Genomic DNA, 15,821 nt, shown 5'->3' with positions numbered 1-15,821 from the left:
AATGATTAAGGGTTTGGAATGGGTCCCATATGAGGAGAGATTAAAGAGGCTAGGACTCTTCAGCTTGGAAAAGAGGAGACTAAGGAGGGATATGATAGAGGTATATAAAATCATGAGTGATGTGGAGAAAGTGGATAAGGAAAAATTATTTACTTATTCCCATAATACAAGAACTAGGGGTCATCAAATGAAATTAATAGCAGGTTTAAAACAAATAAAAGGAAGAAGTTCTTCATGCAGCGCACAGTCAACTTGTGGAACTCCTTACCTGAGGAGGTTGTCAAGGTTAGGACTATAACAGCATTTAAAAGAGAACTGGGTAAATTCATGGAGGTTAAGTCCATCAATGGCTATTAGCTGGGACGGGTAAGGAATGGTGTCCCTAGGGTGGAGATGAATGGCAGGAGAGAGATCACTTGATCATTGCCTGTTAGGTTCACTCACTTTGGGGCACCTGGCATTGGCCACTGTCGGTAGACAGGATACTGGGCTAGATGGACCTTTGGTCTGACCCGGTACGGCCTTTCTTATGTTATGTTATGTTGTTACGCCGCTGATCAATTAGAGAACATGCTCTAGGGGTGGACCGGCAGCCCCCACATAAGCTCCCCTAAGTTCCCTGTGTGGCAGCTGCCCAGCAGGCTATCAGTTGCTGGACTGTTCAGCTGTCCTTCCCCACAGTGCTGTGTGCTGCTCCTGCCCTCTACCTTGGAGCTGCTCCCGGGCACCTCCTACTTGCTGTGCGTGGAGGGTGGGGTGCTAATGTCAGGGTGTCCCCCTTGCTCTTGCCCCCTGCTCCTTTACCCCTCTCAACAGAGCGGGGTGGGGGGACAGGACAGGACTCAGTATGGAGAGAGCTTGCTGGCAGTAGCTGCTGTCTCAACTTGCTGATCTACTTAAAAAGGCAGAGTGCTTAGAGTGGGGGGTCAGCATACTTAAAGGGGCAATGCGTGTCTCTCTCACACACACATGGTGTCTGTCTCTCTTTCTCTCTCTCTCACACACACACTCTCTCTCTCTCTCTCTCTCTCTTACTCAAACTCACTCACTCTGTATGTCTGCCTCTCTCTGCCGTGCTCTCTCCCCTCCCTCCATTTGTGCTGCCTTGTAGAGTGCGAGGCTACATTAACAACAATGTGTTAACCCTTGAGGGCTCATCCGAGTGCTAGTTCATCATTTAGCAGTAAGGCATTCCCTGGAAAATATCCCACCCCCTGATTTCACCACCTCAGCCAAGCTTCACAATCATCATTGCTGTGTACAGTATTCAATTGTTTGTTTAAAACTTATACACACACACACACACACACACACAGTATATCTATATCTATCTATCTATATATGAAAAGATATAAATATAAAATAAATATAGTCTTTTGTCTGGCGAAAAACAATTCCCTGGAACCTAACCCCCCATTTACATTAATTCTTATGGAGAAATTGGATTTGCTTAACATTATTTTGCTTAAAGTAGCATTTTTCAGGAACATAACTACAACGTTAAGCGAGGAGTTCCTGTACCTACACCGACAGGAGAATCTCTCCCAGCAGCATCTTCAATAAGTGCTACAGTGTTGCAGCTGCGCCGCTGCAGTGCTGTGTGTGTAGACAAGCTCCAAATCTCTGATCCAAAAATGTGGCAGAATTTAGGGAAGCTGAAGTATTTAAAAACCAGTTGCATTCTGGTTTCCATGTGCATTTAATTACTGGTTCTGAGCTGCTATGACAGTTTTTGTAATGCACAGAATTTTATGTAAGTTGGTCTGTGAGTTGGCACCATAGATAGTCTAATTGTATTGGCCAAGATTTTGGGTACTTCAGTTCTGGGTCCTAATTTGAGCTACCTTAAAGGGGCCTAGACGTTCAGAGACTGGGAGTTCAGTACTTTCTAAAAGTCACGCCTCTTTAATATAACTTAAGTTGCACACCCCAGAGTACTAGTTACTTGAAAATATTGGCTATTCACTTTATTTTCATAAAAAAAGATGACCCTCTCATACTGGATTGTTTTGATATGTGCGGGGTGGTGGTGGAGGAGTATAAAATGTCCAAACCTGCTTTTGTAGGTTACTTTTAAAAAAAAGTAATTAAAACAGAAGCATTTTCTTCAAACACTCATCACGAATATGCCAGCATCACGAATGTTGTGAAGAGGTTGCAACAGAACAATTTTTCTTTTCTGGTTAGTGTGGGATGGTTCTGTATTGTCCTCTCTACTCTTTGATGTCATATTAGGGAGTAGGGATAAAAGGTTGATAAATTTGGAGGGAGTGCCCGGTATGGTTAAAGAAGTGATGTGGCTCTATAGTAGACTTTTCCCTCAATGAATCAAACTCCTACTGACTTGCGTGGGAATTGCTCTGAGGGCAGAATTGGGCCCACATTATTATGAATAAGGATTTTAATGACATTGTAGGCAGGATAGCTATAAATACATAAGGAACAAGAGAAAGTCAAAGGAAAGTCTTGGTCCTCTACTTAGGGGGGGAAGAAGAGCTAATAACAGATGATGTCATTAAGGAAAGCTAAGGTGTTTAATGCTTATTTTGCTTCAGTGTTCTCTAAAAAGGTGAATTATGACCACATTCTTAGCACAATTAATATTAACAACAATGTGGAAGGAACGCAAGCCAAAATAGAGAAATAATAGATTAAAATATTTAGATAAGTTAGATGTATTCGGTTAGGAAATCAATCCTATAGTACTTAAGAAACAAGCTGAAGTAATGTCAGAACTGTTAGTAATTATCTTCAAGAACTCATGGAGGATGGTGAGGTCCTAGAGGACTGGAAAAGAACAATCATAGCACCTATCTTTAAAAATGGGAACAACGAGGGCCCAGGAAATTGTAAACCAGTCAGCCTAATTTTGCTGCCTGGAAAGATACTGGAACAAACTATTACATAATTTATAAATACCTGTTGGAGAATAGGGTTATAAGGAATAGCTTGCATGGATTTATCAAGAGCAAATTATACCAAAGCAACCTAATTTCCTTCTTTTACAGGGTAACTAGCTTAGTGGTTGGGGGGAAGCTGTAGACGTTATACATCTTAATTTTAGTAGGGCTTTTGACACAGTCCCACGTGACATTCTCATAAACAGATTGTGGTCTAGATGAAATTACTCTGAGTACAGTGTTTCAACCAACTGTGCACCCACCTTGCAGTAGTCATCAATGATTTGCTGTCAAATTGGGAGAGCATATCTACTGGCATTAGTTTGTAGTGGGTCAGTCTTGGATCCGGCACTGTTCAATGTTTTACTTCATGATTTAGATAATGCAGTGGATAGTGTGCTTGTAAAATCTGCAGATAGTACCAAGCTGGGAGGAGTTGCAAACGCTTTGGAGGACGTGGTTAGAATTCAAAATGACCTTGACAAATTGGAGAATAGGTCTGAATTCAACAAGATGAAATTCAATAAAAACAAATGCAAAGTACTTCACTTAGGAAGGAAAAATCAAATGCTCAACTACAAAATGGGGAATAACTGGCTAGGTGATAGTGCTGCTGAAGAGAATCTGGGGGTTATAGTGGATCACAATTTGAATATAAGTCAACAATCTGATGCATTTGCAAAAAAGGCAAATATCATTCTGGGGTGTATTACCAGGAGTGTGGTATGTAAGACATGGGAGGTAATTGTTCCACTCTGCTTAGCACTGGTGAGGCCTCAGCTGGAGTACTCTGTTTAGTTCTAGGACATCTTTAAGAAAGCTGTGGACACTTTGGAGAGAGAATATAGATGAGAGCACCAAAAATGATAAAAGGTTTAGCAAACCTGACCTATCAGGAAAGGTTTAAAAAAACCTGGGCATGTATAGTCTTGAGAAAAGAAGACTGAGGGGGGAACTTGCTAAGTCTTCAAATATGTTAAGGGCCATTATAAAGATGACTCTGATCAATTGTTTTCCACTGAAGGTACGACAACAAGTAATGGGCTTAATCTCTATCCTAAATCTCCCTTGCTACAGATTAAGGAAAATTTCCTAACTCTAAGGGTAGTTAAGCTCTGGAATAGGAGATTAGAATCCCTGTCATTGGAGATTTTTGAGAACAGTTTAGACAAACACCTGTCAAAGATTGTCTAGGCTTAGGTGGTCCTGCCTCAGTACAGAGGGCTGGACTAGATGATCTCTTAACGTCCCTTCCATCCCTACATTTCTGTGATTCTACAGCTGAAATTTCACTCTTGTACTATGATGCAGCGAATTGACGAAAAGCAGATTCATACATGTTAGTATGGAATAATTAAAAATATTGTTTTAAAATGTTTTTATTAAAGATGTGGTGTAAAACTTTCACATGTTGAGACCTAAGACCTTTGTAGCATTTGCTGAATTTATCATAACGTTCAAAGCCACAATATTATAGTGGTAAGAAACCTGTCTTGAGGCATTTTCAGCCATTGTATTTACATAACATCTGCAGTAGCATAATGTTTTCATTTATGAGGCTGTCTCAGAAGAAAGTTAGAGAAAGTTATGAGATTGCTTGGGATAGCAACAATTTCCAAATCACTATTATTAATTGGGGGGAAACTGACTTCATATATAATTTAAATGAAGGAGGGAACACCTGATTTTGGTTATTTAGGATAATATTTTCCAATAAGCATAAAAGTGTTAAGGGCCCAACTTATTTTGAAAGTCTATGGGAGTTGGGCATGCAGCTCCCATATACCAATTTGAAAACCCCACCTTTCATCAATTTACAATTGTCCACTTGTTTTGGGCTCCTGTCACTGATTTCATGTAGTACAAGTGGCCAGTTTAGTTTTTTTTTTTTTTTTTTTTTTTTTTTATTCAGGTGATTCTTTGTCTCTTTCTGGAACACTGATGATTCCTACCCTTGTTTGTTTTAACCGTTTCGTTCCCCACAACTCTCAAGGCCCTGTATTGTGATAACCTAACCATCTCATCAAAGGGAACTGACTGGAACTTTCATCAAAACCCATCAACCATACGAGAATTCCTTTCCTTCTAGTACTGATGTTCATTCTCTGCACTTCTCAATACCCAGATGTCTGGGAGTGCGAGATCAGTCTAGGGAGTCAAACTCAAGTGTCTTGAAAATTATTAGGGAGTTGTAACCACAAAGACACCAGACTGGCCCTCAACATTTTATTTTATATTTTGCTGCTGTAAGCTGTCTCTCAGAATGATAAAACTGTCTGATTTTCCACACAGTACATTGGAAACTAGTCAAATCAGCAGTTGCCCATAGTTGATTAACTTGGGGGGATGATCTTCCTTCTCCAGCATAATCCTTGAGCACATGATAACATTCCACTTTCTCTCTGCAAAGTGTTTTATAATGATCTAGGAAGATCAGTTTCTGCCCTGCAAATTCTGTCATTCCTAGTTTAGGCATCTATTTTGTCTAGTTATTCTGGTTAATGGATATAATAAAAGTGTGGTTATGTTTTCAAAAGATGTCAATTAAAAATAAGAGCCTAAGCAAAAGTACAAATGAATTTGTGCACACTCTAGTACTTTAGTACTCTAAAAAATAAAAAGGAGTCATATAAAAAATGGAAACTAGGACAGATTACAAAGGATGAATATAGGCAAACAACACAGGAATGCAGGGGCAAGATTAGAAAGGCAAAGGCACAAAATGAGCTCAAACTAGCTACGGGAATAAAAGGAAACAAGAAGACTTTTTATCAATACATTAGAAGCAAGAGGAAGACCAAAGACAGGGTAGGCCCACTGCTTAGTGAAGAGGGAGAAACAGTAACAGGAAACTTGGAAATGGCAGAGATGCTTAATGACTTCTTTGTTTCGGTCTTCACCGAGAAGTCTGAAGGAATGCCTAACATAGTGAATGCTAATGGGAAGGGGGTAGGTTTAGCGGATAAAATAAAAAAAGAACAAGTTAAAAATCACTTAGAAAAGTTAGATGCCTGCAAGTCACCCGGGCCTGATGAAATGCATCCTAGAATACTCAAGGAGCTAATAGAGGAGGTATCTGAGCCTCTAGCTATTATCTTTGGAAAGTCATGGGAGACGGGAGAGATTCCAGAAGACTGGAAAAGGGCAAATATAGTGCCCATCTATAAAAAGGGAACTAAAAACAACCCAGGTAACTACAGACCAGTTAGTTTAACTTCTGTGCCAGGGAAGATAATGGAGCAAGTAATTAAGGAAATCATCTGCCAACACTTGGAAGGTGGTAAGGTGATAGGGAATAGCCAGCATGGATTTGTGAAGAACAAATCATGTCAAACCAATCTGATAGCTTTCTTTGATAGGATAACGAGCCTTGTGGATAAGGGTGAAGCGGTGGATGTGGTATACCTAGACTTTAGTAAGGCATTTGATACGGTCTCGCATGATATTCTTATCGATAAACTAGGCAAATACAAATTAGATGGGGCTACTATAAGGTGGGTGCATAACTGGCTGGATAATCGTACTCAGAGAGTTGTTATTAATGGTTCCCAATCCTGCTGGAAAGGCGTAACGAGTGGGGTACCGCAGGGGTCTGTTTTGGGACCGGCTCTGTTCAATATCTTCATCAACGACTTAGATATTGGCATAGAAAGTACGCTTATTAAGTTTGCGGATGATACCAAACTGGGAGGGATTGCAACTACTTTGGAGGACAGGGTCATAATTCAAAATGATCTGGACAAATTGGAGAAATGGTCTGAGTTAAACAGGATGAAGTTTAACAAAGACAAATGCAAAGTGCTCCACTTAGGAAGGAAAAATCAATTTCACACATACAGAATGGGAAAAGACTGTCTAGGAAGGAGTACGGCAGAAAGGGATCTAGGGGTTATAGTGGACCACAAGCTAAATATGAGTCAACAGTGTGATGCTGTTGCAAACAAAGCAAACATGATTCTGGGATGCATTAACAGGTGTGTTGTGAGCAAGACACGAGAAGTCATTCTTCCGCTCTACTCTGCTCTGGTTAGGCCTCAGCTGGAGTATTGTGTCCAGTTCTGGGCGCCGCATTTTAAAAAAGATGTGGAGAAACTGGAAAGGGTCCAAAGAAGAGCAACAAGAATGATTAAAGGTCTTGAGAACATGACCTATGAAGGAAGGCTGAAAGAATTGGGTTTGTTTAGTTTGGAAAAGAGAAGACTGAGAGGGGACATGATAGCAGTTTTCAGGTATATAAAAGGGTGTCATAAGGAGGAGGGAGAGAACTTGTTCACCTTAGCCTCTAAGGATAGAACCAGAAACAATGGGTTTAAACTGCAGCAAGGGAGGTCTAGATTGGACATTAGGAAAAAGTTCCTAACTGTCAGGGTGGTTAAACACTGGAACAAATTGCCTAGGGAGGTTGTGGAATCTCCGTCTCTGGAGATATTTAAGGGTAGGTTAGATAAATGTCTACTAGGGATGGTCTAGGCAGTATTTGGTCCTGCCATGCGGGCAGGGGACTGGACTCGATGACCTCTCGAGGTCCCTTCCAGTCCTAGAATCTATGAATCTATGAATTTATAGTGGAGACCTGATAATATTGGCACTTAATTAGTTCTTTCTATTCATATATCTCAAAGTGCTTTCCAAAGGTGGGTAAACTCTATAATCCCCATTTAACATATGGGAAAATGAATGCACCTAAGGTCTGGTCTATACTACCCGCCTGAATCGGCAGGTAGAAATCGACCTCTCGGGGATCGATTTATCGCGTCCCATCGGGACGCGACAATCGATCCCCGAATCGGCAATCTAACTCCACCAGCGGAGGTGGTAGTAAGCGCCGCCGACAAAAAGCGGCAGAAGTCGATTTTTCCGCCGTCCTCACAACGGGGTAAGTCGGCTGCAATACGTCGAATTCAGCTACGCTATTCACGTAGCTGAATTTGCGTATCTTAAATCGACTCCCCGCTGTAGTGTAGATGTACCCTAAGTTTACATGTCATACACAAGGTTATATGGTGGGTGAGTTAGTGCCAGGAATAAAACCCTAGTGTGGCTCCCAGCCTGGTGCCCTATTCACTAGACCACGCTGCCTCTTTGATAACCGAAAATATTTCCTTAATCATAACTTTCAGAGGATTCATGGCCCATTTGACTGTGATGGAGAAATTCCTGTGATGACAAGAGAAAAATCAAATCATCTTACTCCAGTGATTTCACCAACTTAATAGCAAACATCTGTTGCTGCTGCAAATTAAAAAAAAAAAAAAAAAAGCCTACTGAAAATTACTGTAATATTTTTAGCTCTCCTCTGTGAAGCAATTAGTAGAGAAATGGCTGGATTGGAGCGTATAGTCAGAATTCATTAACTGTGGTGACAATTTACACACACACACAAAGAAAACACTAGGAAAGTGCAGTACATCTCCTCTGTAAAGTTGGCGGGTGTAATCCTCTGAAAGGTGATTATTTGTTAACAAACCAGTATAACCAATACCATACTTCAGATACAATTAAAAGCAGAACTTGAATTGGAGTGGACGTTCAATGAATATGCATCTTAACTAAAATTTATATTGCTTTTATTTAGATGAAAATACAGGAGATGGTGAACTAGATCTTAGTGGAATTGACGACACTGAAATAGATAGGGTAAGATATATTTTTATTCTATCTATCTACAGTCTGATCTTAGAAGAAAAATATTGTCTTATGTGGTTTATCTTCCCAGGCCCCAATCTCCCACTTTGATGGAACTTGCTTATAATGCATATAGATGGTCAGGAGCTAATGCCTGTAATTATGGGAATCTGGTACCAAAACTAATGCACGTGGCCAATCTGTTACACTCTAGCTCATTCTCTGCGAGATATTATAAAATCGTAGTATGTTGTTATTGCTGCCATTTCTCATCATGTTGGAGGAATTGTTATTGGAAATGTATTTTATTTTAGAGAGGAAGGACCTTTAAGTTTCATTTAGTATGAAATGCATCACGTAGTTACTTGTTGAAGATATGTTCAAGGTGTGGTGCTGCCCTGGAAGGAGATTGTAAAATGGCATTCTGGGCTCCTGTGTTGTCTCAATGATTTCCATAACCCTTACTCAGTTTATTTTATTTGCCTGTGTGACAGTAAAGTGTAGTAGAGCTGGGCGAGTAACTGATTTTTTGGTTAGCTGTTAGTTCTAGAAAACTTGGGGGGGGGCGGTTAAATCAAAGCCAATTTTTTTTTTTTTTTTTTTGAATTTTTGACTAGTCAAAACATTCAGAAATATTTTGTTTCGGGTCAAACAAAACATTTTGTTTTGATTTTTGGCATTGTAAACATTTTAAAAATAAAAGCAAAGGAAATGAACTAAAGGAGGGGTGGTAGTATCCCCACCCCCTTTTAAAGGCAGTAGCTCAGTGAGTAGGGTGTCCACATGAGGGTCAAGAGACCTGGCTTCCAGTCTCTGCTCCTAAGTGGGGATTCAAACCTGGGTCTGCTGCAAAGATATAGTGTATTCTGGGCTGGGAGGGTGTCTCTCCTATTGGAGCTGTTCCACTTTGTATAAACAATTAAATATTCATTAGAGCAGGGCCTTGTACCCAGATCTCTCCTCTCCCAGGCTAGGATGCCCTTGTGCGAGGTGCTGTGCAAACAGTGAAAGAGTTCCTGCCTCACAGCCTAAACATACAAGATAGACAAATGGTGGCTGAAAGGGAAACAAAGGCACTGAAGTGAAGTGACGTGCTCAAGGTCACACAGCAGGTCAGTGCCTGAATCCAGGTCTCCTGACTCCCAGGCTGGTGCCCTCTCCACTAGACCATGCTAAGCTTACAAATAAAAAGTGCAGTTGAAAACCAAACAAAACCCGGTGCTATAAATTCCTCTTCGTGTCCTGAAATAACTGAAAACAATGGGGTTGCATACATGTAACTGAGAATATAATTTGATCTGCAGAATCTTTTATTTTTGGTGATGGATGAGCAGGAGAGAGCCCCGCTTGACTTTCAGCACCTAGGCTGAGTCTGCCAAGCAGGCAGTTAGGAAGAATATGGAAAGGAGTGAATGTGCTATGGAAGTAACAGAAACAGTAAATACAAAACCCCTCCATGCCAATTTCAGTTACTCATCAGAATAGATCCATAATTTAAACAGATGCTGGGAAGGAACAAACCCATCTTCTCTTCCTGCTAGACTCTGCAGTGAAGCCATAACTCTGATGCAAGCAGGGTGAATAGTTGAGCTATGAGTGAGTGTGTTTTCATTATTATGACCCAAATTTAATACACAGAGATGAAACTGAGAAAATATTGGCCAGGTAAACTGGTATTAGAACAAATGTTTTTTCCCCAAGTTTGTTCCAATGTGAAGGACGATTCTTGGATCAGTTTCATTAGAGTTGAATTATTTTTCTCATAAACTACTTGAGTGTATATTTTATTTTGAAAAAAATCTGAAATGGTAAAAGGAATAAATTGCTAGAGAATCAAGCTGTTTTATTAGCACTTAAAACTAGTATCGCTTACATTACTTGGCTCTACTCTTTTAATGCATCCACAAAATACTTTTTTAAAAAAATTTCATAAAAAGATGAATAGTAATGGCTTGATCCAGTTTCTCCTCACAGCTTTACCAATGTTCCTCATTCCCAACCTGCAATCAGGAACCAGTGTTACACAAAGACTAATTGTGCTGAATCTAATATTGGATTGGTATTGTAATCTGCATAACTGAAAGCTAGGATGAGATTCATCATGCCACTTTAATATTGCAATTTCTGGACCACATTTAGGTCTGTTCCCCTGCCCCACTCAACTCCAGTGACTTGAGTGAAACTGAATGAGTAGAACTGAAAATATAATTTGAATGAACTCAGATCTCCAAAGTGGAAGGACTAAAACTTATTGTGCTAGCTAGTATTTGTCGCTTCTTTCTTTCCTATCCCATTATTTCCCCTTGAACAAACTTTCCTTCATTAATATAGTTCTAAAAATAAGGTTGAATGTGAATTGCTTTTACCTGTATTTTTTCCCTGTATTTTGCCCACCATTTTCAGGTTAGTAGCTGAAAAGAAATGAATTTTATTTTGTTTTTAGTATATACTTGATGAAACGGAAGCTCAAATAAAAGCAGAACTGTGGATGAAAGAAAATGCGGATTATTTGAAGGAGCAAAAGGGTAAGAAGCATAATCACTGAAATGCTGTCTCTGGTTACATGTCACAAAAAGCAATCTGATACCTGTCCTTCATGCTGGCTACCTTTCTTTCAGAGAAAGAAGCAAGAATAGCAAAAGAGAAGGAGCTTGGGATTTATAAGGAACACAAGGTATATGACTTAAATATTCCAATTGTGCTTAACAGTGTCCATTTGCAAATTTACTAGAAACTCATTACATTTCTTGGTCAAACTCCTCTTACAGTGGTTTAGAATAAGTTGGGGGCAATCCAAGCAATAATTCAGTTCTCCACTAGCCTAACAATAGCTTTTTATCACCCTAAACGTTAATGAAACTGTGCTGCAGCACAGCTTTTCAGATGGTGAGTGTAACATTTTCCTGCCTGAGCATTGTTGACATCTCTAGCCCAAGACTATACTTTAAAGTCCCCCTGAACTCTGTTAGGTAGGGAACTTCTGTACATTGCAGTTGCGGCAAATTTTTTTTTTGCATGGAACGGTCAGTTGCATTTATGATTGCTATCCTCGGCGATTACTTTGTTTAAAAATTATTCTTAAAACATTCCTGATTTTTTTGAAAAGACATTCATGTTGTATTTGTTCTGAGTTTGCTACCACTGCAGCACTTTTGTATGTTGTTGCAGTAATGGTTTCTGTATGAAGAGGTGAACAAATCTCCATTACAGCAACTTGAAGGGATATTATTGTTCTACCTTTCATAAAGCATGTGACATTTATGTTAACAAGTGGCTTGTCCTCTCTGCTTTAAACTGCTAAACTCAGTCTAATTGGCCACATAGTCACAATTTACGGCATTAATATTTTGTGTAATTGACCAAGTGACAAGGCAGTCTGTGCATAATTTTCCCCATGCGGCTAAAATCTACATTAGTTTTTGGTGTGTGTTTTCCATCAGTCTTTTTTTAACAGACCAATGAAAGACACCATTTTCCAAGATATTTAAACAATAAAAAGTAAACCCGACCATGAAAGACTGTTTGTTGCTTGAGAATTTCTCATTCAGGCTACATTCATACAGATGGCATTGCACAAGTAATTTTCAAAACTCTGCATAACCCTCTGGCACAGAAACAGCCCAAACACCTGCCTTTTTGTTCTGACAACATTGAGTTTTTCTCGAACTCCCTACTGTTGCTGACAACTTTAGGCTAGAACTTGATTAGCGTAGCGCCTGCGATTTTCAAGGTAGCATTTGACCCATGGAGATAAATAGAACAGCTGTTATGTATTCAAAAATAATTCACCTGCAGATTTAGATGTTAAACCTTCTTTTAAGAAGGAAAATGTTGGGCAACACATCAGTTATTCCCTACTCTTTTAGAATGGGGACATGGGACCTTTCTTCACCTGAACAGTTGCAAGATACACTCAAAGATCTTTTTTCAGGGTAGCAGCCGTGTTAGTCTGTATCCTCAAAAAGAACAGGAGTACTTGTGGCACCTTAGAGACTAACAAATTTATTAGAGCATAAGCTTTCGTGGGCTACAACCCACTTCTTCGGATGCATATAGAGTGAAACATATATTGAGGAGAAATATATACACACATACAGAGAGCATGAACAGGTGGGAGTTGTCTTACCAACTCTGAGAGGCCAATTAAGTAAGAGAAAAAAACATATTGATTATCACTTCAAAAGTTTTTTTCTCTTACTTAATTGGCCTCTCAGAGTTGGTAAGACAACTCCCACCTGTTCATGCTCTCTGTATGTGTGTATATATTTCTCCTCAATATATGTTTCACTCTATATGCATCCGAAGAAGTGGGTTGTAGCCCACGAAAGCTTATGCTGTAATAAATTTGTTAGTCTCTAAGGTGCCACAAATACTCCTGTTCTTTTTCAAAGATCTTTCTGTCTATAACATCTCATCCTCTGATTCTGGGTTGCAGTGTGTCTGGAAGTGTGGGGGAGACAAGGCCCTGCACCCCCCACTTCCTGTGATTCACCATGACTCTCAGCCAGCCAGTAAAACAGAAGGTTTATTAGCTGTTAGGAACACAGTCCAAAACAGGTCTTGCAGGTACAGACAACAGGACCCCCTGAGTCAGGTCCATATTGGGGGGCAGGGAGCTTGTACCCCGGGTCTCCCTCCGTTTCCCCAGCTCCAAACTGAAACCTCCTCCAGCCATCTCACCCAGCCTCCCCCCGGCTCCTCCTCCAGCCTTTGTCCAGTTTCCCTGGCAGAAGGTGTCACCTGGCCCCATCCCCCTCCTGTGCTCAGGTTACATGCTCAAGTATCATCCCTCAAGTGAAGTCACACCCTGATATCCCCATCACCAATGCAGACAGTCCCAGTAACACTCCCACGCAACATGCCCAGGTCAATCCACCCCATTCCCTACTCCGTCACACAGTGTCAGTCAAAAACTTTGACTTGCAACTTTTTGATCTACACAAGACTACCTCCAACTGAACATCACTGACATCACTGCAATGCCTAGCATCTAACTGAAACGTGGAATTGCTCAGAGGCCAGCATTAATGCCAATCCATTTACCCACTGATTGCCAGCTCTGTAATACAGTTGGCCTTCTTCACTGAATCATGCAGCAAGAGTTCTATGGTGCTCCCCAAAATAGTATTGCTGTAATTTTGATCCTCACTTTGCAGAAATTAACTATAGGGAGAGTTATAACCCAATATGGGTCTAGTTTTAAACACGTATTTTGTGGGAAATGTATATTTACTTTTTGGTTAATTTTATAAAATGTATTGGGAGCCCCTCTCTTGTCACTGGAACAGCCCCACCCCCTTGTAGATGACCTTTGGGAAAGAGGCTATGTTTCTCTTTGGCAACAATGCAGCAACTATGGGATTAATTTAATAGAGCAATCATAATGACGTGTGGTGGCATTTGGCAAAAGATACAAAAGCTAACACCTTATCTCTTGAAAAAGTCACATGGGCTCTACAATGTCCTCAGATGGCCAGAATCTCAATTTTACAGCTGATACCAGTCCTGGCACCTGCAGCAGTACAATACCCTGAAACACCATACTGGGGCATTGGCTTGGTACTGACTCCAAGTGAATCGTGCCGCCTACTGGGTCATCTAACACCAGTGTCAGCAGCACTGCAGATCACCCTTCTGTTCTGATAAAATTATTTTGATTGTATCTAAATCACTAATTTTATATTTTAATTAAGCCAAAGAAGTCTGCAAAAAAGCGGGAGCCAATTCAAGCTAGCACAGCAGGAGAGGCAATTGAAAAGATGTTGGAACAGAAGAAAATCTCAAGTAAAATTAATTATAATGTGCTAAAGGACCTGAACAGCAAAGGAAGTAGCACACCAAAGAAAGAGGATGACAGCACCGATGGCAGCAGCAACACCAAGAAGCTGTCAAGAAGAAAATCCACTGCCAGTAGGAATATAGCCAACACTGTAAACAGTATGGGAAAAAGGTATTGCAGTTGTTCATTTATCTCTCTGTGAGACTGTCTATGCATCTTTCTGGACAGACAGCCTAGATCGTGTAACGCTTGTTTGAGACTAAAGTAACATTAGGGCTCTGATTTTTATTTATTTTTCATGCAATGCCACAATGAAACTTTATTTGCAGACCACATATCAGCTGACAGCTTCTGTATGGATTAACCATCATAGTGTGAAAGAATCAATGAGAATTCACATGTGAATCTTTCAGCCATAGATGTCTATTCTTAATGTAATTCTGACATTTCTTGTCCTTGCTTTCTAAGTTGGCTTCTTCATAGTCACAGACATGACACTAAAATGCTGAAGTTTTGGCTTTTCCACTTGATATGAAAAAATAGATAGTATCCATCTGTTATGACAGCTAGCCGTTTTGATTAGCTTTTATTTCAGTTTTATTCCAAGCTTTTGTTAATTGATGACACAAATATAAAGCTTCACAGTAAATACGCATGTCAGTTTTCTGGTCTGCACTTGCAAATGTTTAAGGCTGTGATGAAAACTTCTATTTTAATGAGTAAAATAATCAAACTTGTTGGATAGATTTGGAGTATGCGGTAAAGTATACAGGAAAATTGGTGTGTGCTGTCTGCAATATTCAACTGTTTTATTAGTCTGCTTCAGATAATCATTTGAACTGCTTCTATGCATAGTCATTTCTCATTTATCTATTATATATTTCTATGGTTCCTACCTACAAAGAACCTAGTCTAAGTTTAGGCATACCATTACAATTGATAACAGACAAAGTGTGGAGGGTAGGGGAAACAAAGATTGTGAATGAGCTGCTAGGGTGTTTTTGTTTGTTCGTTTGTGTGTTGTTGGTGAAGACAAGCTCAAAGGTGTGAGGTGAATGAGGAAGTTGATCCCTGGTGGCAGGTTCAACCAGGAGGAGTGAGAAGGAAGCATCAGCGCAGTCATCAGTATGGAGGATGAAGTCCCCCAGAGTTGAGGGTAGGAGATAGCCAGGAATTAAAGCCCTCGCAGAACGAGTTGGGCTAGAGATGTACCACGGTAATACAGGGGAAAGAAGAGCCTGATGCATGTACTTTGGAGGAGGAGAAAGAATGTGTGTTTGATGAGAAATTGGGGGGAGCCAGGGAGTGAGGGAATCAGCCACCCTATGAGAGGGTGTCAGCAGAGGGAGGAGGAAAGCCAGGTAACTGCCCGTTCAAGATGGGAAACGGGGCGAGACTGAACTGGTGAGGAGAGGAGAGACGATAGGTGGAGAAGCTAAATAGAGAAAGCACAGTGCGAGTCTATAGCGTTCAGATGCTTATTCTGGCCCTTGGTTTAAAAGCCAAAATTTAAGAAT

General features: G+C 40.3%; 1 protein-coding gene across 1 annotated transcript in view; it reads left to right on the top strand.

The window, feature by feature from the left end:
- Positions 1–15,821, top strand: part of BRF1 (BRF1 RNA polymerase III transcription initiation factor subunit) — a 246,681-nt gene that overhangs the window by 172,800 nt on the left and 58,060 nt on the right. The window contains exons 12-15 of the mRNA XM_054024955.1: positions 8,476–8,537; positions 10,969–11,050; positions 11,144–11,199; positions 14,219–14,475. Of these exons, the coding sequence (XP_053880930.1) occupies positions 8,476–8,537; positions 10,969–11,050; positions 11,144–11,199; positions 14,219–14,475 (457 nt within the window). The remainder of the gene's footprint in view (positions 1–8,475; positions 8,538–10,968; positions 11,051–11,143; positions 11,200–14,218; positions 14,476–15,821) is intronic.

Source organism: Malaclemys terrapin, chromosome 4, assembly GCF_027887155.1.
Source record: "Malaclemys terrapin pileata isolate rMalTer1 chromosome 4, rMalTer1.hap1, whole genome shotgun sequence".
Classification (NCBI taxonomy): domain Eukaryota; kingdom Metazoa; phylum Chordata; order Testudines; family Emydidae; genus Malaclemys; species Malaclemys terrapin.
The sequence above is the reverse complement of the archived record's forward strand: the minus strand, read 5'-3'. Positions and strand labels throughout refer to the sequence as shown.